We start from the raw sequence: 25,443 nt of genomic DNA on the forward strand, positions 1-25,443 counted from the left end.
TCTTATCCTCTCCATATGGCTCCTCCGTGCACTTCCACTGATGATAAGTTACATATGACCTCGATGCTTCTTGAGCATGAGGCATCCTTGAGATTACAGGGGCGGCTTCCGGCACATTATGGAGGTGAGGCTTATGTAGCTTCAGAGAGGGGTGACGGGAAGAAGAAGTTGAAGGCCCAGTGTTACCACTGTGGCAAGAAGGGACATTTGCGGAAGGACTGCAAGAAGTTAGCGGCTTCCAGGAAGAAGGAGCAGAAGACGAAGCGGGATGCTGACTCTACCGATGAGTCCTCTCCTTCATCAGACTCCAACTCCGATCCTCCGACCAAGGTGAAGTCCAAGGCGCGGAAGGGATCCTCTTCTTCGGATCGCGGGAAGGGCTTGGTGGCCCCTTCCTCGGCTGCTTTCTAGTGGTGGTGATGAGGTCATTCCTCACGACTCTCTTGTGCCAGAGAGGGAGTGTGAGCGGGTGTTTAGATGGGGCAGCCGCGCCTCATCTATACTTTTATACAGGTGCACAGGTTTCAGAGAGAGACGTCCCTGACGCATCGACTTCAGTCTGGCGGAATCAAATCCTGGAGCTGGGATTGACATCCAGGTTCATGATGAGCTGATCATCTGACAGAGAGTGGGAGGCTTTCGTCTGGAGCTCACATGAGGGGACACTTTGGTGGTCTGGCCAAAGGTGGGGAATCCATGGTCACCTATGTTCAGGGGCATTTTTGACAGGATGGTCTTGTATGCTACTGCGAGACATTGGTGATGGACACAGAGACATTCTATGATCTTCTCTATTTTCAGGTGTTTGGTACGATCGACATCGACATTAGGTTCTCTCCAAGGCACCTTGGTGGTGGCTTGATCACCCACTGCTTGGGTATCCATGGTTCTACTTGGTGGTTCTATGTTGTATAGTTTCTGATCCCTTTTCATTGTACTATTGTATTGTATCAGATTACCCATGATGTGAGAGAGGGTGTTAGCAGAGTATTTGTCAGCTCATGTGTGAGTCTGAGCTTGATCTGGGCTGGGCATTTTTATTAGGTATTTTAGGTATTTTTCTGGTGTGGCATTTTATGCCAGTGGAGCATTTTATGCACTAGTCGGCCAGCATTATTGCTGTCCGACCAGCATTATTGCTCCCCACTTTTTCAGCCTATTTATACTCAGTGGCTCCTCCTCAGTCAGTCACTTCATTTCACCATCTACAGACTCTGTGGAGAGAGGAGCCAGTGCCAGTGCCCACGCAGCCAGTGACTCACTGTTGTATGCGACTGTCTCATGTTCAGATATATGGATTCCATTTCCCGTGCATACATCTGAGTTCTCATCTGTATCGTGTTCTTTTCTTTTCTCTTTTTGTCTTGTGTTTCAGCAGTTTATTTCAGCACATGTTTATGCCTCCACCGCTGCTCCACTTCTGACACCATGATTCCAACAATGGGATCATGGAACCGGTCTATGACTCACATAAAGCCGTAGTTCCTTCAATTAACACTTGGTCTTTACACATACATATATAAGCAAAGACCTTACTCCCTCACTCAACACCAGATTGGCCCTGAAGACTGGCGCTCCTCTCGGTATTTCTTTATCAATTAAAAGATGAAAAATTTCAAAAATGATAATGTTTCAAAATACATAACCTGTGAACAGTTGGTTTTCATATCTTTTGAGTAAATCCCAGCTGCATAAGAATAGTACATCATGTCTAGATCAACATCCCTTTTAGGAAAGCATTTTCTGTGACCAAAACTCAATGATTCCTGTGCAGAATTGCAATTTGCAGATCTCTGAATTCATTGTTCTTACTGTCCAACATTCATTGTTCTTACTACCTAGCATGTGTAGAATTCATTGTTCTTACTGTTGAGCATGCGACCAAAACTGAATGATTCGTGTGCAGAATTGCAATCTGCAGATCTCTAAATTCATTGTTTTTACTGTCCAGCATGTCCTGCATTTTTTGTGACCAATACTCAATGATCCATGTGTAGAATTTCAAAGAAAACACAGAATTGTACCTTTGATGGAATCAGCCCATCATGCGAAGCATTTCCTCTGAGAATAGAGAGAGAGTTGATCAGAGGGAGCAAGCTCTACCTCCGTACTTGAGTCAAAGATGTAGAAATACTCTCTATGATTGATTTTCTTGCAACAATCTGCTCTCAGCTCCTCAAAACTTCATTCTCCCATCTGCCCCTTATGCCTATTACGTTTTTTTTAATGCTCTCTCTCTCTCTCTTTTGGGAATTTGTGCCACATGGCATACTTGTAACAATTTTCCCGTTTAAACCTTCTGGTCTATGATCGGTGCAAAATTTGACCTCGGCCTTGACCAGAGAATTAATCCTCGTGCAAAAACGAAGATAATGACACGAACAGATTGTGGGGTCCAAAAATAGTAGCTCCCTAAATTTTAGGGATGGTGACCCCTGCATTCCTCAAGTTGTTCTGAGCAACTTTTATCATTGTGACCACATCAAAAAGTATAACGTGGCTTAGTTACGGTGACTTTTATTCTGTGAGCATTCTCACATATGCATCTTCTGTCTTGGCTAGGCTCATTATCCTGCACCATCTCCAGCGGCTAAGCACACAGTCCCAAACCACTGACATTCTATTCTTCAGTGTCCATTCAATATGGAATCGGTCCTAAGGCTCAGACAAACCATTAGTCCAATTTGTCCCAATGGCTACCTCTTCTAGTCATGCAAAGATCTCGGCTTATTCCAAGAGAACTCTGGGGGTAAGAAGCAATAGCAACAAAAGAAAAGAAAAATAAAATATTTATATAAGTAAATAAGAAAAGCAACTGTAAAAAGTATCACCACCTAAGCTTGCATGGTTTGAAACAGGCTCCTAGACAATGGTATAAAAAGTTTGATGCCTTCATGCTCTCACATGGTTTTAAAAGGAGTAGTGCAGATCACTACTTGTGCTTTATGTGGATGATATGCTTATTGCTGGTAAGTATAAAAGCTAGATTAATGCATTGAAAAGGTAGCTGAATTCAGCCTTTTCTATGAAGGATTTTGGTGCAGCTGATCATATTTTGGGCATGCGTATCACACGAGATAGAGAGGAACAACTCTTATTTCTCTCACAAGAAAAGTACATCAGCAAAGTACTTGATCGTTTCTCTATGTCTGATGCTAAGTCTCTCGGTGTATCTTTTCCACCCTATCTTAAGCTTAGTAAAACAAATTGCCTTAAAGCTGACAAGACAGCCAATACCATGAAGGGTGTTCTTTATGCTTCGGCTTGTGGTTCACTCATGTATGCTATGGTTGCTACTAGACTTGACATTGCTTATGCAGTGGGAGTTGTAAGCAGGTTCATGTCAAATCTTGGCAAAGCACATTGGGAAGCAGTGAAGAGTATCTTACGGTACCTTAAGGGCACACAAAGAAAATGCATTTGCTATGGCAAGGGTACGTCGGATCTGCAGGGGTATTGTGATACAGATATGGCAGGTGACTTGGATACTCACAAATCTACTAGTGGGTATATCTTTACCTTGATGGGTGGGGCGGTTTCTTGGTGCTCTAGATTGCAAAATATTGTAGCACTCTCTACCATTGAAGCTGAATATATTTCAGCCACTGAGGCTTCAAAAGAAGCAGTTTGGCTTGGTCGTTTGGTCAAGGATTTTGGATTGCCCACTAAAATACCTGTACTTAGATGTGATGGCCAGAGTGCTGTATGTCTGGCTAAGAATGCCATGTTTCATGCACGTACCAAAGATATTGATGTTCGGTATCATTTTATTAGACAGGTTCTGGATGATAGTCTAGTTACCCTAACTAAGATCAAATCACAGGATAACCCTGTAGATGTTCTCACTAAAAGTCTTGCAAAGGCTCCACATGAGCATTGCATTAGACTTATGGGAGTTGGTTAAAGGTTTGCTTAGGACCTTTAAGTGGGAGGTTGTTGGGAGTAAAGGCCCTTTACGTGCTCTCTCGTGTATATATTACTTCACACATGTGAACCCACCCTAACGGGTGTAAGTGTACTGTATCCTAAGTATAAATACATTGTTTCATTCTTTGTATGTATCACATTGGTACACACCCATCCGATGGCTCACTCTCACTCTATCACTGTTAAACACTCTTCAGCTCTGAGTCATTGAACTTCTTGATCACTGTGCCTGCTCTCTGCTCACAGCTCTCTCTCTCTCTCTCTCTCTCTCTCTCTCTCTCTCTCTGTGCTTCCGCTTCACCTCTGCACATATATGACCATGGATTCTCCGTCTTTGGCCACACCGCCAAAGTGTCCCCTCATGTGAGCTCAGACTATGAGCTAAGACCGCTCGGTGTTAAATAAACAGCTCATCATGAACGTGGGTGTCAATCCTAGCTCCAAGATTTGAACGTGCCAAGTCGGTGCGTTAGGGAAACCCCTCTTTGGAACTTGTGCACCAATATAGTTGTATAGATGACGTGCATCAACCCCATCTCACTACCCTCTCACACTCCCTCTCTATCACTGGAGAGTTGTGATTGATGACCCCATTACCTGTACTAGCAGCTTGGAAGGGAGGTCCCTATACCATCGTTGGAGCCACACAGATGGAGCCTAAACTTGGATCTAGGGAAGAGAAAGACTCATTAGGAGAGTTGTCATCTGTCGTCATTGTCCATGCTGGCTCCTGTTGTAAAGCTGCTAATGTCCTGTAGTCCTTCGAGAGGTGTCGCTTCTTGCCACAATAATAGCACTGAGACTTTGTCTTCTACTGTATGGCACCCCTCTTTGGAATGGGAACATCTGAAGCACCAAGAGATAGCATCCTCACAAAAACCTAAAGCTGAACACAACAAGTCTCCAATATGACACTTGTAGATGAAGAAATAATATTGGCATGTTGACCATTAGGAGGAGATGCGAGAGGACCATGAGGAGGGAGATACAAAGAAGATGAAGAAAGGTAAGGGATCTTCAGGGAGAAAAGTATGCCAAAGATACAGACTCACAAGGATTGCTCAAGCTGTTAGATATGATCAATGCCCCATGAAGGTGCACACCCGACTCACAAAACAAAACAAAACAAAACATTAGGTGCCACCAATGATCCATGGTGCTTAAAGTTGTAAGGCCCCCATTATGAGGAGAAGCCAAATGTGAGCCCGGACATTGGTTGAGTCCTGACTTGTATATCAGATGAGGTCTATGTGACCAGATGGCAAAAAGGTGACCGTTGTGGGTCTAATCTTTGGGTTAGATGGAGTGGTTAAGCTGGTGGCAACTCGAGGCGCATTGCATCGAGTTGCGGGGTAAGGGAGTTAAAAGGGGCCCCTATTTTGGGGTCCGGGGGCAGCGCCCCCGGCCCGACGGTAAGGGGAATATTCCCTGGCCGACTAGTGGAGGCTCGTATGGTAGGTCGGTCAGGCCGACCTAACGACCTTCGCGGGCCATAAAAGCTAAACCCCTTCACAACCATCCATCATTCATCTTTCACCCAGTCAGAGTTGATGTTTCAGCTAGCCTTAAGCTCTTCACCTATCTTCTGTCTAGATTGCCATCTAAGCTTCACACAGTGGAAGCGCACGGGTGGACAGAGCCATCTTTGTATCAGTTGTTTGGAGCTAAAGAATTTACTGATTCTCCTCTTATCTGTTGTGTACTCTCTATCTCTTTCTCAGATTCTATTCGCTGCGCCGTGTAATTTTACACAAGCTCCAAGTAGTAAACAAAGCACATAGAGAAAAGATCAACAGTAACCAGAGGGTAGTGATGAGAACACGATAACCGGATGTGCATGAATCCTCTCTAAAGCTATGTAGTGTACCACACAGTGAGAAGACAAACCAAAAATAACCAGAACCAGTGTGAAAATATTGTCGCCTAGCCCTGCATAGGAGCGCCAAAATGCAAGTGCTGATCGGTAAAATGCAGGCAGCAGACACCAAAATGCAGATTTAGAAAGGTCAATAACAAGTCCCCAGCCCTGAAACAGGCCCAAAGAGCTGAAAACGAAAATGGCAGTCCACAAAATGCTGAGGAAACAGGCTGAAAATGATCAGAAGATGGTCACCCAGGCTGTAAACCAGTCGCAGTAGTCAGAATAGGTCCAATCAGCAAACGAAAAGCCAAAACTCAGACCTGAAACAGTGTAAAACAGCAGTAGGAACAATGATCCCGCAATTTGATACCATGTTAGAAGTGGATGCAACGATGGAAGCATGGAAAACTGTTGTAATAAACTGATGAACATAAGAGAGAAAGAAAAGAGAAAGAGAAACACTGCAAAAGAAAAGAACACCGCACAAGGAACTCAATGCAAAGAGATACTCGGGAAATGGAATCCATATACCAAGATATGAGATAGTACAGAACCAATGTGAGTCATTGGTTGTGAAGGCACTAGCACTTGCTCCTCTCCCTCCACCAGAACCGGTCAAGTGATGAATGATCACGATAATGAATTTGGAGGAGAAGCGTGAATAAATAGGCAAAAATAATGGCATAAATAATATCAAGTTGGCCAGCATTTAATGCTTGTTGACCAGAAATAAATGCTAAAATGACCATCATAAAATGCCATGAAAAATGCCTAAATAATCAAGATAATATCGTGGTGCCCTAGCCCACTGATATACACAGACTCAGCCATGAATTGACATATTTGCTAACACTATGGTTGCAAAATATGGCTGGAAAGTACATTAGTTGGACGTTAAGACATATCTAACATCTCTCAGTCTACCCTCAAGGGTCAAGCTCTTAATCCTCTCTACCCTCAACCTTCAAGCTCTCTCCATCTCTCTCCATATCATAGAGTGGGACCTTCTTCTTTGAATAAAGCCTTTAATTTGTATCACTCCTACTTTGAGCAGGTGGAAAAGCATAGGACTTTGTGTAGTCTCAACATTAAAATTGAAGTATAGGACCTAGGTCTTAAATTGTGCCTTGGATTCTGTGTACAAGTTTTTTTCAAAAATTGTATGTGGCATTGGACTTATGTTCAAGATTTTTTAGTCTAACTGGTACCATACTATCATTAAACTAGACTAATTGGATGTTCTTGGATATGAAGCATTTTCTGATTGTATACTGCAAAAGAGTGCCACTGTGATGTTTACTGAGTTCTGAATGATGATTTCATACCCCAAAAAACGCGAAAGTGTGCATCTATGTATTGAGTGGTGTATCGTTGTGTTCTTTAAATCTAGGTTGTGATAAAGTGTGAAATATTCTTGGGTGTATGGGGCTCTACAGCTCCAGTAGTTATAATATGATGGTCTTGAATTTCTTCAATCACTTCAATGTGCACATAGTGGCTGATGCATTTCGAATATTCACATTCGTTTAAGGCTGAACTGCTGATTGTCTACTTTTGAAATTGATTTGTCTTTGACTGTTACTTAAGATGCTAAGGACATGATGTCTCTAACATGACGTATGTGCACAGAAGCAAATTTGCAGACATTTCCCCCTAGTGATGCTCGAAGCAAGCTGTTAGGATCATATCCAGCGACACACGAAGCTGATGGTATGCTGAGTCTTTGCTATGATCGTACATACTTTGTTTCTATGATCCTTGTACGTGAATAGTTTTGTAAATATATGACTATTGTTTGAAGAATTGAAGGCTGGGAATGGCCATGAACAAACATCAGTACTGCTAGACAAAGATTAGCTCTTGTGTTAAACTGTAAAAGCTAAATTTTGGAGTCTTAAGCAGTTAAGAAGAAGTTGAGGTGTTCTTGTACACATGGTTTGCCTTATTACAAGAATATTTTCACAAATTTTAAAAGGGGTTGTGTCTATGAGCTTCTGGGCAACCGGCTGCATTTAAATTCACTCCTCTGATTGTATGGAATGCAAATTGGAAATCCTCGAGACATGAACTTCACAGGTACTGGAAAAATGCTGGAGTGATAAGGGATAGTTTGATGCATAATGGTAGATTATTAGTTGTTATCATCTGGAGTGTATGCTTTAATATGGTATACAGACTCTATTGTCTGGGTATTTAGAATTGAGATTGCGGTTGTTTGAGTGTTTCTGAGTGCAGACATCACTGATCCTTTTCCCCTTTCTTTTCTCAGATTACTTTCTACTTCTCTGAAGTCTCTGTTGTGTCAGAAACAAACAAGGGAAAAGAAAAATGAACATTGAATCATACTGAATGCTGATATGATGGCGTTAGCCGTAGAGTGGGGATCAGTACTGAGGTAACTGCATTGTCCTGGCTGATCAGGTGGTAGCATCTATGGATGAAGATGCTCCATGGAGGGAGTGAAATGCAGTCCCCCGAGTAGTGGGAAGTCAAAGTAGAGACTCAAAGATGATATATAGTATTAGAGGGAGTGTAATGCAGTCCTTAGGAGCTGTCAGAGAGGAAGAAGATGATGACCAAGTGTGCTCCTGGGGCAGAAAACCAGCTGGGCAGCCTGCTGAAGATCGAAACACAGCAGCACAAGAGTGCAGACAGGTCTAAAACAGCAAACACAACACTGCTGATGATGGGTTTACTAGCTAGTATGGTGCATGGAAATTGTAGCTCTGCCAGCAAGCTTCTCAGATAGATGGCCTTAGTGGTGCCATCGTGGAGAGCTCGCTTCTCTATACGGATTGACAAAAAATGGGAGCCATGCCTCCCCCCCAAAAAGTAGCCACCATGGGAACTCAAGCTGTCAAGTTTTCCTGCCCAATCAGAGTTGGTGTACCTTTGCAAAATCAAACCTTAACCAAAACATAAGCCAAGAGAGTAAGTCAAGAGACGAAGTACACTTAACATATCTCAATGCATGCAAATATGTAGTACAATATGAAAGTTCGGTGTATTGAAATGTTGGTTGAGCAATGACATTGAATAAGCTAAATCTAGCCTAGCATGAATCAACCACAAGTGTTTTCCAACCATAGTACGATAAGTATGCTCATTAGAAAGGTGTGCATGAGGATCCTTAGGAAGTTTGACAAAGGGAACAAGAGGTATGGCTATGGGACATGTCTAATCAATGCAATAGTGATCAACTAATTGAAGGGCATATTTCTATTGAGATACAAAAATCCCATCCCCATGAGGGACAATGTGCATGCTCTTGGTTTGCTTGGGGATTCTCCTTGAAAGACAAATTCAGCCCAAATTTGATATTGGGTGTCCGGCCTCTTAAATCTCCTTGAAATTCTTCAATTTTAGCTGTTGGAATTCAAGTCCTATGCTCTCAATTTTGAGCATGCATCTCGAGGTGGCTGTCAAACCCTAATTTCTGCTGTAAATAAGGCTTTATAGCAAAGATTGATTGAGATATCTTTCTCTAATGACTAAAATTGCTAGAAAATGTTGAGATAACTTGAGAGATGGTTAGGGGATGAGAGAGAATGTTGTAGAGAGAGAAATTTCAGAGTCTCATTGTGAGAAACGTTGAAAAGCTACTGCTGACCTACTCAAACAGCCATGGAAGCTGTTATCTACGGCTAAGGACCACGAGAAAGATTGCTACCCTAACTATATGTTGTCTTCTAACTAGGAGGATCCCCTTTACCTATCCTTGGAGGGCTCCAAACGGCTGTCACATATTGTAGGACTGATCCTTGGTGGCTGCAAATCACATTAGTAGCCTCATCTTACTTGTTAACAACCTTTTTTTCTCTCCCAATGGTTGGAATAGACTTTCGTTAGCCCTTAAAAAACGTTTTTTTCACTTGTGTGGGCAAGCTTTGCCAAGTGACATTCTTCTAATCTCATTTTCTAGTATTATCTAGTTTCCACCAGCCAATTATTAAATTGGCTAGGCCAAATTTTCTTCCAAGTATCCCTTAGTAGTTATTGGCATTTTAATTAATTAATTTATGTCTAGTCTCTAATATCACCATTGATATTAGTGGCCAATAAATTGGTCTAGGCCGAAATTTGTCACCGGGTACTACCTAGTAGTTGTCAGGCATAACTTATTATAACTTTTGCCTTTGGTACCAACTGACATTTGGGGGTCTTGGGTCCCACATTGTGAAATAATTAACTTGAACCTCACATGTGCAAGTGACATTAGCACATTTGATTAGTTTTTAATCAAATGCTAAGCAAAGCAATAAAATTTCATGTCCTTGTGATAGCTGCTCCCAATAAGTGGCTCCAACAATCTGGCAAGATTTTCAAATTTTTGCACATCAGCTAAAGGGACTTGGTCATAGTTACCTTCAAGAAGTTGGGCTTGATGCATGAGGATTAAGTCGCATTTGGCTCGAGAGATTTGATATGTTTTGCACTATCCAAAATAGTCAATTGTATCTCTACTTGTGCTAGACTCCTTGGGAGTTAGTTGAGAATATCTCTCTTGTTCGGTCTTTGGTATAGGTTGACTTGGAGATTGAATTGGCGATGAAGTGTTTGAAGTCATCTTTCCTCTTGTGCTCTTACTTCTCTCCAATGTCGAGATCTAAACTTACTTCTCTCCAATGTTGAGCTTTTAGATCAAGGCTTTGGTATCTTTAGTGTGTAGGTAGCTTTGATACCATGAGTATAATGCATATGGTTCTATTAGCAGGTGTAAGGCTAGGCTGTTTGTAAAATGCTGTGCTCAAATATATGGCATAGATTACGAAGAGACATTTAGTCGAGTTGCTAGGATGGCAAAAATTAGATGTGTGATTGCTTTTGCAGCAGCCAAAGGTTGGATTTTGTAGCAAATGGATGTAGAGGATATTAAGGATGGTACCTCTTACTACATGTTCAAGGTTTTCTTGCTCATCATTGGACAATCAAGTTCTCCTCTTTTAGAAAGGATTTATATGGTAATCTTGTTGAGGTTGCAATTTATCTCAGACTATATTGTGGTCAAATTGTATCTTCTTGATCTTTGAGAAATAGTACTTGGCTTGATTCTGCTTGTTCCTAGAGCATATTGCATGCTTGCCAGCTGTCGCCTACACACTGGAGGAGCAAACACAACAGCACAAGGCGTAGCAGCAGTCGTTGCGGCTGGACAACCACGTGTTTATGGGCTAATGGTTGAAATCTGCACTCAAGGGTAAGAAATATGCACAGATGGGGTTAGGCTGAATGGGGGGCAGCCTATCTATTTATAGATGTTGAAGGGTGTCCCAAAGAATGAGGGTTTTTGGGGGACCACTGAAACTCTCTTGGACCGCTTCCCTTTTCAAGATTTTTCATTAATTAAGTGTATTTTGGGGCTGTTTAAGAATGCTAGTTAGCTGAAAAGTGTGTTTTAGCTCAATTCCCCCTCTCAGGCCCAAAACTGAGCCGAAAGGTTAGGCTAGCCACTTTGATTGTTACGTATCCCAAGGCATTTCACCCAAAGCAGCGAGGGCATCAGACAAGGGTGCACCTCAGGTGCCAAGTGGCCTACCAAGACTATAGAGGCAATGGTTATCTTACCAAGGGAGACCAAGTAGTCACCCCTAAGAGGACAGAGCATCGAATAAAGGGTGCATGTCGGTTGCCCAATGGCCTTTCAAACCCTACAAAGGTGGATGGAACCATATTGAACTTCAATTTTTTTTAAAAAAAAAAGTGAGAGTTAAATTTTATGGAATGTAGCCGATTGAGTAATAGTGACCCAGAAGTCCGGAGTAGGGAGGGTGCATCCAACACATCACAAAATAGTACAAGCTCATCCATCCACTCGAGGGTGTCCTTTTCAAGATTTTTCATTAATTAAGTGTGTTTTGGGGCTGTTTAAGAATGCTAGTCAGCTGAAAAGTGTGTTTTAGCTCAATACCCCCTCTCAGGCCCAAAACTAAGCCGAAAGGTTAGGCTAGCCACTTTGATTGTTACGTATCCCAAGGCATTCCACCCAAAGCAGCGAGGCCATCAGACAAAGGGTGCACCTCAGGTGCCAAGTGGCCTACCAAGACTATAGAGGTGATGGTTATCTTACCAAGGGAGACCAAGTAGTCACCCCTGAGAGGACAGAGCATCGAACAAAGGGTGCATGTTGGTTGCCCAATGGCCTTCCAAACCCTACAAAGGCGGATGGAACCATATTGAACTTCAAAATTTTTTTAATAAAAAAGTGAGAGTTAAATTTTATGGAATGCGGCCGATTGAGTAATAGTGACGCAGAAGTCCGGAGTAGGGAGGGTACATCCAACACATCACAAAATAGTACAAGCTCATCCATCCACTCGAGGGTGTTGATGATGAGGAAAAAAGGTGATGAGATATCCATGTAATGAAGGAGAATGGTGGTGGGGTGACAATAGCTACTGGTGAAAACAGATTAGGGTCCTGCACAATGAGATACAAAATATGCTACATGTTGAAGAATGCTCACGCAGCAAGTGCACCTTGGGCAATGTCCCTCGTGGGAAAATTGTTCACTTGCCGAAGAACCCTAGTACAAAGATAATGAAATCATGCAATGCAAAGGGAAAAGGTACAATAAGGGGGGAGAAGCCGATATCGAAGACAAAGTGTTGAAGCCTGTAGAATATCAAGAAGGGTAGGAACCCCCTCTTAACCTGGATGTAGATGCCGAAGGAGGAAGAGGAGCCTAATGTTAGTCTTTGTGTGGTGCCAAGAACTATGATGAATTGAAGAAGATGATGATGAAAAGGATGAAGCACCTTGCTGGAAGAGCAAGGTAGAAGCCACCACCATGATAGTGTCAAGAGAGATGCTGCACAATCCGTCTCAGGAGGGAAAGCCTCCATGCTGGAAGAAGAGCAAGCACTTCTAGGATGATGAGACCATGAAAAAAATGGCGCGCATCCCCACGTCTCTAGCCCTGGAAGGACCAAAGGAAACCTGCAAGTTAGCCTGACTGAAATACAAGACCTTGCAAAAGAGAGAAGAATCTGCAAGCATGGAGATCAGCAGTGAGATGCTCCAAAGCAAAACATAATAGAAAGAAAAAGCTAACTGAAAGTACAATGCAATGAATGTATATGTGTGCTAGTAAATGCAACATAAGACATAAGAGTGGAAAAGCTAAGAACAATGAATCCTATGGGCCCGACTCTAAGAGTACAAAAAATGGATGCTAGATTGACAGAGGGTATCCTAAGAGACCTAGAGACATACTAGTCTAAGAGTGTGGCCACCATCGTGTATGCCCATTAGCAGATCTCTGCCAATGAAACTTTTGATGAGGTGGAGAGGGAGGTGAGATGAATGCATAAAGTGCAATGGGATCGGAACTTGTAGACCAATCAGCCAATCCCTTAAGGGTAGTGAAAGAGATTGTCTTTTGAGGTTGTCTGCATACCACATGTCCAACACCAACGACTGGTGCTGAAGGAGTAGATGAAGCAGAAGCGGGAAGCAAAGTCCCATTGGACTGTGCCGTCATAGTGGTTTGCTGAGGCTTTTTAGTTGGGAGACCTTGGGCCTTGGAGTGATACTCCTTGTCTACATGGCCGGATCTTTGGCAGTGTGTGCAAAACCTAGTTTTCTTAGGGAGTTGTTGCCAGATAGGTCTTGATTCTTTGGTTCCATCTGAGAAAGAGGTGTCACCCTTGGATTGGCTTGCCTTCGTATCTTGCGAGTTCTTGCCACTGTTGGTTTTCCCTCTCGAAGAAGAGGCAAGCGATCCCCTTTGCTCTGAATAAGGCTGTGATGAGGATTTCTTGTGGACTTGATTGTGTAGCCTTGCGTAACGCAAGAACTGATACTCAAACTCATAGAAGGTCGGTAGTCTAGGCTGTGAGATGATGTGTTGGATAACATTAAAGTATTTTTGGGCAACTTATGTAAGAAGAATGTAACTTGATCGTCATCTGACTTTGGAGAGCCAATAGTGGAAAACTCGACAAGTAACCGCCTATATTCAACCAACTTGACTTTTAGATCATCTTCTTTCTTAATAGAGAACTCTTGAAGCTCAAAGTCAAGATCTATGTGCTGAGTACGATCTTTGGTTACATAGTGGTCGAGAAGGTGATTCCAATGCTTCTTCCTCCTCCTGCTGCATGACATGAACCCTCTTCTTGCTACTAGCAGATGGCTGGTCTAAGGCAGCAGGCTAAGACACAAAACCCTCCTCTACCTCGTCAAGTTGGAGATGATGACGTTAGGCAAGGAGAAGATGGAGCCTGAAGGAGAAGGGTGCTAATGCCAAACAGATGATGATGTCGCCAGGTGGAAGATGCTTCAAATGCAAGGTGTGATGCTGAAATAGGGCACTTGAAGTAGAAGAAGAAGGGTGAAGGTAGCCACGAGTCACGAACTGCAATGTCCTCTTGAAGGGGTGTGATGGCAGTGGAAGGGGTTGGTGAGAGAAGGGAGGTGGTGTTGGTGACTGAAGAAGGCGGTGAGGAATGATTGAAGAGAGAGGTTAGTGAAGAATGAATGAAGTGACTGCCTATTTATAGACATAAGCTGTCTAGGGTGGTGCACCACCATGTGGGCGCCCACTGAAAATGTGGCCAAATCCCTTTTTGGGGCTGTCAGTGCGAAACCCTAAATGAAGTGTGTGAAATCAGGAAGTGGGTTTCTCAATAGGGAGTGTTGCTGATATGGAGCACATTGGTGTACTCCTTCCAGTAGGGATAGATTAGTTTTGTCATGATGGCTCTTGGAGCAAGATAAGAGAAGAAAAACATTGGTATGTATGTGTGTGCACATGTGCACAAGATTGAACGAGAGAGAGAGAGAGAGAGAGAGAGAGAGAGAGAGAGAGAGAGAGAGAGAGTTACCTGCTCTGTGCACGGCGCATGCTGGTGGCTGTAATCGATAAAGAAATCAGAAAGATACGGGTCATTCGGGGCCACAAATTAAAAAAAAAAGATCACATTTTTATGATCTGTACGTATATCATACATACCATACAGATGTACTGTATGATAAGGATCTGTACGTACATACCAGTCCTACCTTGCAAAGGTGGAAGATCGATCAACTCTTTGAAGAGCTGTGTTCTGGATGATTTACATGACAGAGTGGAAATGAGTGGAAAGGATGCTTCACCACTAAATGGAATAAATCGTTGAATAGATAGTTTTTTAGAATAAGGTCTGGACTCCTTATGAGCCTTGATGTTTGCATGAACAAGTAGGTTTTTAGAGCAAGATGCAGTCCTTATGAAGTTTGACATTTAAAGCAAGGTGTAGTTCTTACGAGTCTTTACCACAAGTAGTTTTTAAGAGCAAGGTGCAGGCCTTATGAACCTTGACGTTTGCATAAGCTAAATGCTGTGATACTGGAATGGCTGTCAGCTCTTAATTCTGTAGCTGATGTTTGATTGTATGTTGTGAGTTGGGAGCTTTCAATCCAAGTCCCGAATTTTTGGATTTCTAACTTATTTTCTTGTTACTGATGTGCTTTGTCTGATGTAGAGCCCTATGGCAGGAAGGGAGCAGAGACAGGAGGAAGTGAAGGCCAGGGAGGTTTACCTGGCTTCTTCAAGATAACAACTTACCAGCCTTACTTCAATGTGGATACTGCCGAGGTGCTACAAAGAATTTTACAGTCGTTCCAGCTGAATCGTGGAGATTTTTTGGAGACAACAAGACACAATCCTGATTTGTAAGTTCTTTAAAGTTAGCTACTTATTCTGATGCAGGTTAGAGCATGCCACCTTGGAACTCCTTATCTTATGAAATTCAGCAGTGTATGTGCAATTAGTTTGCATATTTCTCGTTAAGGACTATTTGGTGGTCTTTTTATTCTGAGATAAGACACACATTCAAACGGTGGAAAGGAGGGCCTCGCCTCCATAGGCTAGTCAAGAGAGCAAGGTAAGACCTATGCTGGAATCATTATTTGTGTGCTGATATGATAGCTTGTAAGCTGAATGAACAACAAACAGAGGCTGAGTGTTTGAGTTGGTAAGACCCTGGCCTTACATGGATACACCATCTGGACATAGATGTCCAACCAAGTAATGCACCCTGCAAGATTTGAGCTCACAACCATAGTTGTACTAGTACCACGTAAGGAAGGGTTCATACTATATTGTACTAAAGGTACTGTACCTTATGTATTAGTACCATAATGTACCAACTTAATTCACACTTATTTTCTGGTCTGATGCACTCTTTGGGGTGAGTTAAATGCTTGTTAACCTTTCTTTGTCCAAAAAAGAATGCTTTAAGTAGCTCTTAGGAGAGAATAATGTATTTTTATTGTACCGTACCAATTAAAATATGTTAAGGTACCTTTTTTTACCATATTTTATTGTACTGTTCCATATCATACTTTTCATACCTGACGACCATGCTCACAAACTGGCAGTTCTGAGCCCAAGCTTTAACAGCTCAGAAATAATTGTTTTAAAGCACAAGATTTATGTAAATAAAAGAGAAGGTTCAGATAATCTGTCCGATTGGCTGGGGTATTGCTGCCTTATAGGGTAGCACAGCTGCCTTGCCATGGGGGTCTGGCAAGGTTTGGAGCCTCGGTTTATAGGTGACTCTATGAATGTGGTCAAAATTTATTGGTCATATCCATTAGCAAATATCAAATACTCTTTGGAAGTAAACATCACTTTGTCCTTGTTGTTTTGAGATCACCAAAGTGTAAACAGTTTGTGCAGAGCCATACTCCAAACTTTTTTGTTTTTTTCCTGTGGCTTTATTACTATCACAATACTTTCCGGCTTTTTAAAGAAGATTTTAGAGTGCCCTTCGCATAGTGTAACAGGTAAAAGATAGTGGAGGGATACGCATGAAAACTGGCTGTAGGTTTACTTTGACATGGTGACTGGTAGGGCAATGTTATTCTATCGGCTGTGCTGTGACTCTATTGCTATTTTGTCTTTCTAAAGATAACTTGGTTTTGTAGGTATGGTCCTTTCTGGATTTGCACAACCCTGATATTTGTGGCAGCAGCACTTGGAAACTATGCAAACTACCTCCTTCACCGTGACACATGGGAATTTGATATCAGTAAGGTGAACTGGGCGGCTGGCTTGTTTTATGGCTACACTTGCATCTTGCCATTGGCACTCTACTTCCTGTTGAAGTACTTGGGGTTATCGCTAGGGATTGTTCAGCTATGGTGCTTGTATGGGTATTCATTGTTTGCTCTTATTCCAGCCTCGGTAAGGTTCATGGCTTTAAGTCATTTTTTTTCAAGTGTAAATGTGTTGATGTTGAAAACCTAATTCTGTTGATGTACCTGTCTAAGTATTCCAAATGGCAACATGCAGGTTCTGTCTCTTATTCCTTTGGAGGCATTCAGATGGATAGTAATATCAATAGCTGGGTTGTTGTCAGCAGCTTTTGTAGCTTTCAATCTCAAAATGCATGTGGGAGCAAGTGATTGGTCATTTATCATTGTTGTTGGGTCCCTCGCATTGCAATGCTGTTTGGCATTAGTACTGAAAATTGTTTTCTTCCGATAGCTATACCAATGTATGCTTTGAGGCTGTTACAGAAGTTCTTAGAAGTAAGCATAAAATAGAAATAAAACCTCCATGTAGGAAAAATGGTCAGATATTTGTATATTCGCACACACACCCATAGACATCCAAGCACCTGGAAAGATGGATAACTTGCAATCTAGCATGCCTTTTTCTGAAGATAAAATATTTACAGCGTCATGGTAATGTCTTAGTAATATTAAGTAAAGGTATATTGTTAACACCTTGGTTCATGTGAACTCCTACGCATGAGTTTTATGTCTTGAGAGATGAAAAATGATTAATTTGATTAGATTGAGAGATACTCTTTTGTGAGATGATAGTATGTTGGAGGAAGAGATGCATTGGAGCTGTGGTATTAGGTAAATACATTCATGGAAGTTGAAGATATATAACTAGAACAACTTGTACACGGAAGAGTTTATGGGTGCTGACCATATCCTCAATCTAAGCACCTTGTACAATATAAATTCTTGATGATAGCTTATTTTCGTGACTAAAGAACAAACACAAGACCAATTATAGCAGTTTTCTAGAAATGATTACAGCCATAGAATCATGAAAGAGATGGAGAACCTGCATTATGGAGTATGACCAACATCCTCTTCTCCTTTTTGGCTCTTGGGACCACCTCTTTAAGAAATGTATTTTTGCTCAGCTCAACTTGCTTAGGCTTAGCTCAGTTACAATCGACTTGGAAGGAGAAGTATTACTTTAATAGATTATGCAAGATGCACAAATGCATTCATGCATAGCCTTCCTTATGAGCTTCATAAGAAGTACATTGTTATGGGTTCCTTTTTATTTCGAAGAGATGTTTGAAAAGCAATGCTAGAAACTGTTTTTCTAAGGCCCTTTGTTTAAAAAAATAAGGGCGAGATAAGGTAGAAAATACAAGTAAGGGTTAATTCGAGATTTATTTTTGGTTGTTAGGGACTTACTTTTTAAGGGCCTTATTTTGTAATAATATCTAGATGCTTTAAATATAGTATATTGAAGATAATAAATTGGAATATCACGTGAAAGGACTACTTTGTCTAGTTCTAGGTTAAGTCTTGAAGCGATTGCCAAATGTAGACATACTAAGAAACTTATAAAGGTTTCTTAGTCCTTAAAAAGGCCTTTTATTGTTTCTACTTTTAAAAGACTAAATAAAATGAAATGTGAACTATTTTGTCCATTGAAGGAGGCATTTGATTCTAAATTTGGTTGCTCTTTCAATTCCAAGATTAATGATGATTTTCCCATGCTAGGTGTTTTGAGAGTTGGATGTATTTGTGTGCTTGTTCTTTCTCTATGATCTAAATTGTAGACAAGTAGTTTTATATAGTGTCTTATTTTTATTTACTTGTACAAGAAGTAACACATGCCTTGCAATCATTATGTGTATATCCCCTTATTTGCATGTGGCATTTTGTATTTAATTTTGACTTTTATGCATGCCATTGTGGTATAGTTAAGCTAAATTGATGTTACATAATGTGCCATCATTGAAGGATAAATAAAAGATTGGCAGCTCACATTAAAAGTTAAAACATGCAATTCACAAGTGTCTTGTTGCTCTTTACATTTTGATAATGATATTTTGTGCAAGATGAGTTGGATATTTATTGGGTCTTTTGCTATCCTTTTTTCAAGTTGACAACAATGCACCTTGGATCACAATCTTTCAATATGTAATTGTTCATCTCCAAGTTAGTCTTGTGCCTCTTAAGTGGAATAGTGAAGTTGTCCTTGATTTCTTGCAATTCGTGACCTTGTTCCTAAAGCATGATTAAAAATAAAAGCTTTTTTACTTATCCAAACTTGCAAAAAGCCCAATTGTTAAACGATCCTATTTAAAGGTCTAATCTTTTGCTTATAGATGTCATCAAAGTAATGTTGCCGACTTTTGAAAAGTCATGTAGCACAATTGTAACATATGTATACTTGTTCGCATGCAATTGTGAAGGTTCACAATTAAAACTTTTACTCAATTGATCCTTGACTAAGTGCCTAACTCCCCACTCTAAAGGAATTCCTTTAAGGTATTGGCATTTACATGTGAACATATGTGTATGCATTCATGGCTTTGCTCCCATGGTTGAAAGTGAGTGAAAGCTTGTGCAAAGTTGAAAGTTCTTGGTCGACATTTTTACATCATTGTTTCTTTCTTGATTCATTGCTCATTTGTTAACCACTTGTTTGTTAGATATTAATTCCTCTACTTGTTCTTAGCTTAGACGTCTTGTCTCAAATTGGAATTTTAGTTTGTGGTCCCTCGATACATGCACTAGTCTATTTCATGTTGCAAGCTCTTGAGAGGAGCATAGTATGAGAGAAATATTTTCTCGTGTTGGCTCTTATAGTTTGTTTCATGTTCTAAGCTCTTGAGAGGAGCATAGTGCAAGACATGGATATTGTCCTAAGTGTCTTTGATAATTTATGGATTATGGATGCAATCACTAGTTGGAAGAGAGATGGTCAACCCATGTTGAAGTTAGCAACCCGATTTCATAAAAAATTTCATGTGATATGCATGGTGTTTGTGTATCCTTTCCATCTTTGTGATTTATTGTGGATATTGAGTCCCTAAGAATTAGGCCTATACATCAATACTAAAGTGGTTAATCAATCAAAATATTTTTCTTATTGCTTGAAAGAAAGTACATTTGGGTCCTTTCTTGAAACTAAAATTGGGTACAATGTCCAATAATTAGTGGCTTTGCCATCTTGGGACATCTACTATGAAGATCAAATACATAGTATCTTGGTACATCAAGTATAGGGTGGCTATTGTATCAAAAAGCCATCTTTATGTCCTTGTTTCTTTGACTTCATTTATCTATGAGACAATGCAAGCTACTTGTAACTCTAGCATAGGTCACTCTTCTTATGAGAACATGGGTTGGGAAGTGACCTAAAGGTAAAAGTAGGCATTTACTTTGGTGAGTGTTGCGTTCACACACTACTTTGGGATGATGGGAATGCTTCTATTGTTTCAGGAGTTTGATCAACAAAGCATGGGCTATCTCTCACCTAGCCTGTTCACATTGACACAAACACACACGATCTAACCTATGATGTAGTGAACATGCTTACCTTTACTTACCACATTGTAGTCACAAATGGTTGGCATGTGCCACTCCATGATCCACACGCGTTGCACCTCGCTCACTACCTTGCGTCCATGGTTGCTTGAAGTGATGAATGACTGTAGGCGTATAGAGAAGAAGAGAGAGAGAAAAGCTTCACATACATGTCCCTCACCCCTTGAGATGCTCAACCTCACATTCCTTGCACCATATGCACTCAACACAATGAAATGAGAAGAACTAGATGGGAAAGAAGGGGGAAAACTCCTCTCATTGTCCCTTACTTTCTCACACTTCCTTATTCTCTTTCTCTCTCCCTTACTCTCACAAGAACCATAAAAGAAGATAAGAGCAAAATGCCACACACACGAATGTCTTCCACATTAGTTCTCCTCCTTTTTATACACTTTTGGTTAGGGCTTCCTTTTTGGGCATCCAACCCAATCTAGTAGCTTCGTGTCTACCTCGTCTTGCATGCACTTAGGTGTTCATAACTTACGGATTCACTCAAGTTTTTTAAAAAATAATGTGTACAATTTGCACAGAAGCGAGCTCAGCTCATTTTCCAAAATCAACATCTTTAACATAATCCATAAAATTTTATAGCTCGTGTTGCATGCTCAAGAGGGTCAACATTACCCCTCTCTTAGATGAGTGCCAATCCCATGGCACATCCATGTAGAATAAAGTGCTAGGGATGGTAGATGATGTGATTCTTTTGAAAGGTTATAGTTTTCTGGAGGGTATGATGGAAGTGTAGCTCTGTAGAGTTGTTGGGGATACATGAGAAAGTAGAAGAGAGTTCGTGAATATTATGTTGGTGAAGAGGGTGATTGGCCACTGATATTGTTGGCTCTTTAATAAAAATATTCTACAACCTTGAGTCTTCATAGAACCTATAAGGTATGTGCTCTCCCGAGGGGTGTATCTACCTTATATTGTGCATGTGTAATTAGGAGATGGGCCGAGCTCTAAGAAGGCTTGGGTGTTGTCCCACACTTTAGGGCCCAATTAGAATGCAAGGTGTTATTGTGCGATGTATACTCAAGGTGGCAGATTGTCTGAGGAAGCCTAGGTGTTCTGCCCTTGATGTGCCTTGAGGTTGTACAATGGGAAAAAGGGTTAGGGGGTTAGAAGCAAAACTGGCCAACCAAGGCCACTAGATGCATTTAACTTGAGGACCCCTTAATGCAATGTTTATGTTGTGCACCTCTCAAGGTTGGATTTTTTGGCCTCTTTCTTTTCTTTGCACGCACGCGCGCGCGCACACACACACACACACACACACACACACACACACACACACACACACACACACACACACACACACACACACACACACACACACACACACACACACACACACACACACACACACACACACACACACACACACACACACAGAGTGTGTGCATGTCTTGTGGGGATTTTACTTTTTTGGGACCGATTGTAGGGTGAGACTAAGACATCCCTTATTGAGCATGTAATCCTTGAGTGTTTTCCTTAGGTTGATGGATGACTCAGAGTAGAAGGGATGGATACACAAGGCAAAACAACTATCCACCATATCTTCTAGCATCACCATGTAGTAGGAATGAGAGTGGCATAGAGGTGCAATCATATCATGGCCACCTTATTGATGCCTACGTTGATGTTGTAGAATAAAGGGGGTGCTCTTTCTTTATATGGTGTGATTTCTTGCTCCAACAACTTGATCAAGAGGCAAAGGTAGTTACAATTGGTAATGAAGGTAGGGTTGGGACAATAAGAAAAGTGTCTAAGGAACATGATAAAAGATGGTCATAAGTCCATTGGCTGGGACAAATACAACTTTTCTTTCACTAGGCATCTACATGGGGAATCTTAGAAAGTTTTATCACTGTGGATTTGTGGATTAAAGTGTAGGTGTGACTGTGGATAAGGACAATGAATCTCATTTGCTCTTTCATCGCTTTCAGTGTAGTAGAACACTGAATGAGTGTGGCCATCCGCATTTAGGATTGCATACCACTATTTGGCTAGAACTTCTAGACTTCTCAATGATTGATAGGTCGGATACTCACCTCGGTTCTTTTTCACCCGGAGTTAACAATCTTGCCACATTGCATTTTCATCATGTTGCTCCCTCCACTTTCTTGTGAGGTTTTTAGCTACTTTAATAAGTGACTACATTATTTTTAGAGTCAAAGCCCACTGCAACTTTTTTTCTTTAAACACCTTAAAATCAAATACTACTCTCTAACCTACTTATGGTTACTAGTACTTCTTTATTGGCCCCTCTAAATCTTCTCACTACTTATATGCGATGTAGTTGAGTAGATGGTTAGTGACTTTTTGAGTGGGGGCCCTCAATGCTTTGTAGAATGCAAGATGGCACTCTTGCCAAGTGGCGACTCCATTACGAGCGGTGGTCCTAGTCGTATATCTTTTGAACCTTCCCTTGGCTCATCAACTTTGAGGCTTTATAAAATCCATTGGGGGAAGCATAATCTATGGTGACTGCAAAAGAAGATGAATAATTCTGATCCTGAAGTATTTGGCTTGCATAGCCCTATAGCTTCCAATTCACAATCTTCATATCCAACACCCTTTAGATGATGTCAAAGTGCTTCTTTAGTTGAGGTTAGAGTTAAAGGATCTTGTACTTGGCCAAATTCCACATTGCCCAAGCTCAAGTGTGATTTTAGCCTAGTTATATAATCAGTGCTATAAGTTGAGATAGTTCGAATGGTTTTCCTGTAGAGCTCTTGTTGTCTTGTCATGCAAACTTTATAGATTTTTGTGTGTGATTCGAGCTAAGTCTCTTTGGCTAACTCATTTGTTAGTCTTTATGATGCTTCCCCAAGCTCCTCCTTACTTCATTCTTAGTTCTTTATAGCTTCGAATAGATTTGCATCACCAGCTTGTTGTAGACTAGTGCAAGCTACCTTCAACTATTCTCGGGCTCTTCAACTCTCTTGGATTTCTCTCTCATGCAAAGTTGTCTTAACCTTTTCTTGTTGCAACTATACTCTGAGGTTTGTGTTTCGAGCTTGCAATTCTTTTATGTTTTCTTCTCTTGATTCCACTACCTCACTCTTTTCCTTTAGTTCGATTCGGAGATCTTGAATCTAGTGATTTTCTTGGACTATGGATTTTGTGTAGGCCTCATGAGCCTTCCCTAATCTTTCTTGAAGTTCATGTTTCCCCTTACGTGCATGTAGCTTGTCCCTTTGAAGTTCTCAACACGTAGCTTCCAAGGTATCTAAGTCTTCCCCTGTGCTGAGTGCCAGAGCATGCTCCCTTAAGCCTGAAGTGGACTCCTCATGACATTACATGTCTCCTTGTACGATGTGAGAGGCCACTTCCATTGGTTTGATGTTCTCTAATTTAGCCATTTTCCTGCATCTAAGCCACTACTACTGGAACATTCCTGGTTCTAGGATCTGAGAACTGATGGTACTTTTTTCCTTCCCTTTGCTTGAGCTTTGTTCCTCCCTCTCACTTATGAGTGCTAGGATATGCTAAACGATTGTGAGGCTCATCTCTCGCTTTTGTTCCGCCAAAGGCTGCATGATTGTTTCCTGAACTTGCTCGGCGTCATCATCTTTGCTTCTTTTTTTGTCCTTTGCTTAGTGCTCCAGAAATCTGCATGCTCCTGTTCGTCAAAACCTAAATTGGATACTTTCTCCTTCCTGTGCTATTTGCTTTGTCCCTTACTCGATGTTTGACTTCTCTCTCTCTTTGGCTCCTCTCTGTTCTTTCTTTTTGCTCCTCAACTCCTCCCTGCATTGCTTCCCTTGCTCTCTTGCCCCTCTAGTCTATGATGACTGTCCTTGTGAGGTGTCTCTAGAGATGGTGATTTTTTCGGGAAGTGTGGTAGCTCCCATAACAAGCAATGCATTAGGTGGGTGTCCTAGTCCCATGTTAATAACCCCCTCGTCATTGCACTTGCAAACCGTATATCACGAGTCTGGAAGAGTGCACCTTGTGCTTTAATAATGGCTTCATGAGCTGCTTCTAACCAAAGGTCGTTCAAATCTCTTTTCACAATCTAATCCAAAATATTTACTTTCACTAAAACATGTGGTGGAAGACCCTATTAGCTATGCATAGCTCTTCATCCATGATGGCTGCAAGTTGCACACTGTGGTGGGTATTCTCTCTCAATTTTTATAATCATTGTTGCACATTGGGAAATCTTGTGGGTCCCTTGCATTTCCCCTATTTATTTTATATTCTTAGGGCCAAATCTATTGGTTGCACTGCAAGTGTTACCTTACCAATCACTCATTTATCTTGTCTCCAGTCTATTAGCACATGAGTTTTAGTGATGGGGTCATAGTTTAGGATGAAATTCTAGCATGTGTGTAGGTGAGTTGGTTCACTACACACCTTTGTATAAAGCAATAAACCACAATGCTTATCAAGTTCCCTTGTCATTTTGTTGTCATTTATCGGCTCCTCAAAAATTTTTATGACTCTAAATTTGAGATCCCTTAAGCTCCACAAGGTGGGTTCCAAGTTGTATTGATCAAAGTGTTTAGCACTAAGGACCACTTTTTCTTTCATTTTTGGTTCATTTATTAGGGTGGGGGTTCCAAGGTTAGTCGTTTTCTAAAGAGTGTTTTGATCTACCCTTTTGGATAGTAGAAAGTTGTGAGAAGAAGAGGAAAGAAAAACAATCTTGCTAAAAGACAAGATCATTCCAGAACACACTTGTGACATTGTACATGCTTCTCTTTTACCTCGTTTATACAACTTACATCTTTTATACAACTCAAGCAATAAAGCAAGTTAGGTAATGTATATTTGATTTATTCAATTTAATGTCCCTCCATGTCATTTCAAATCCTATTCATGTCATTAGAGTTTGTCTCTCATTAGGGTATGGTCTTCCCTCTTCAGAGCAGTAATATACAACTTCCTAGCTGTGATGTTTGTTGGTTTTGATTGTGTGTGTGTGTGTTAGAAAGAATCGATCAGTAGGTTGAAAATGATATATACACCATGTATGTGATTTAAGAAGCCTTGATTGATGTGGTGGGTTGAGGAAGCCACTAGTCGTAGAATTTTAGATTAAACTAAAGTTCTACAAGCTCATCTAGATC

General features: G+C 41.1%; 1 protein-coding gene across 2 annotated transcripts in view; it reads left to right on the plus strand.

Moving 5' to 3' along the window:
* LOC148040379 (uncharacterized) overlaps nucleotides 1-17,421 on the plus strand; it is a 42,072-nt gene extending 24,651 nt beyond the window's left edge. For both annotated transcript variants that reach the window (XM_087699014.1, XM_087699006.1), the window contains exons 4-7: nucleotides 7,418-7,498; nucleotides 15,253-15,442; nucleotides 16,700-16,958; nucleotides 17,067-17,421. In XM_087699014.1, coding sequence (XP_087555140.1) covers nucleotides 7,418-7,498; nucleotides 15,253-15,442; nucleotides 16,700-16,958; nucleotides 17,067-17,261 — 725 coding nt within the window. In that variant the 3' untranslated portion in view covers nucleotides 17,262-17,421. The remainder of the gene's footprint in view (nucleotides 1-7,417; nucleotides 7,499-15,252; nucleotides 15,443-16,699; nucleotides 16,959-17,066) is intronic.
* The last annotated feature ends 8,022 nt before the right edge of the window (nucleotides 17,422-25,443 follow it).

Source organism: Lygodium microphyllum, chromosome 2, assembly GCF_053477565.2.
Source record: "Lygodium microphyllum isolate KBCC chromosome 2, Lygodium_microphyllum_v1.1.10, whole genome shotgun sequence".
NCBI lineage: Eukaryota > Viridiplantae > Streptophyta > Polypodiopsida > Schizaeales > Lygodiaceae > Lygodium > Lygodium microphyllum.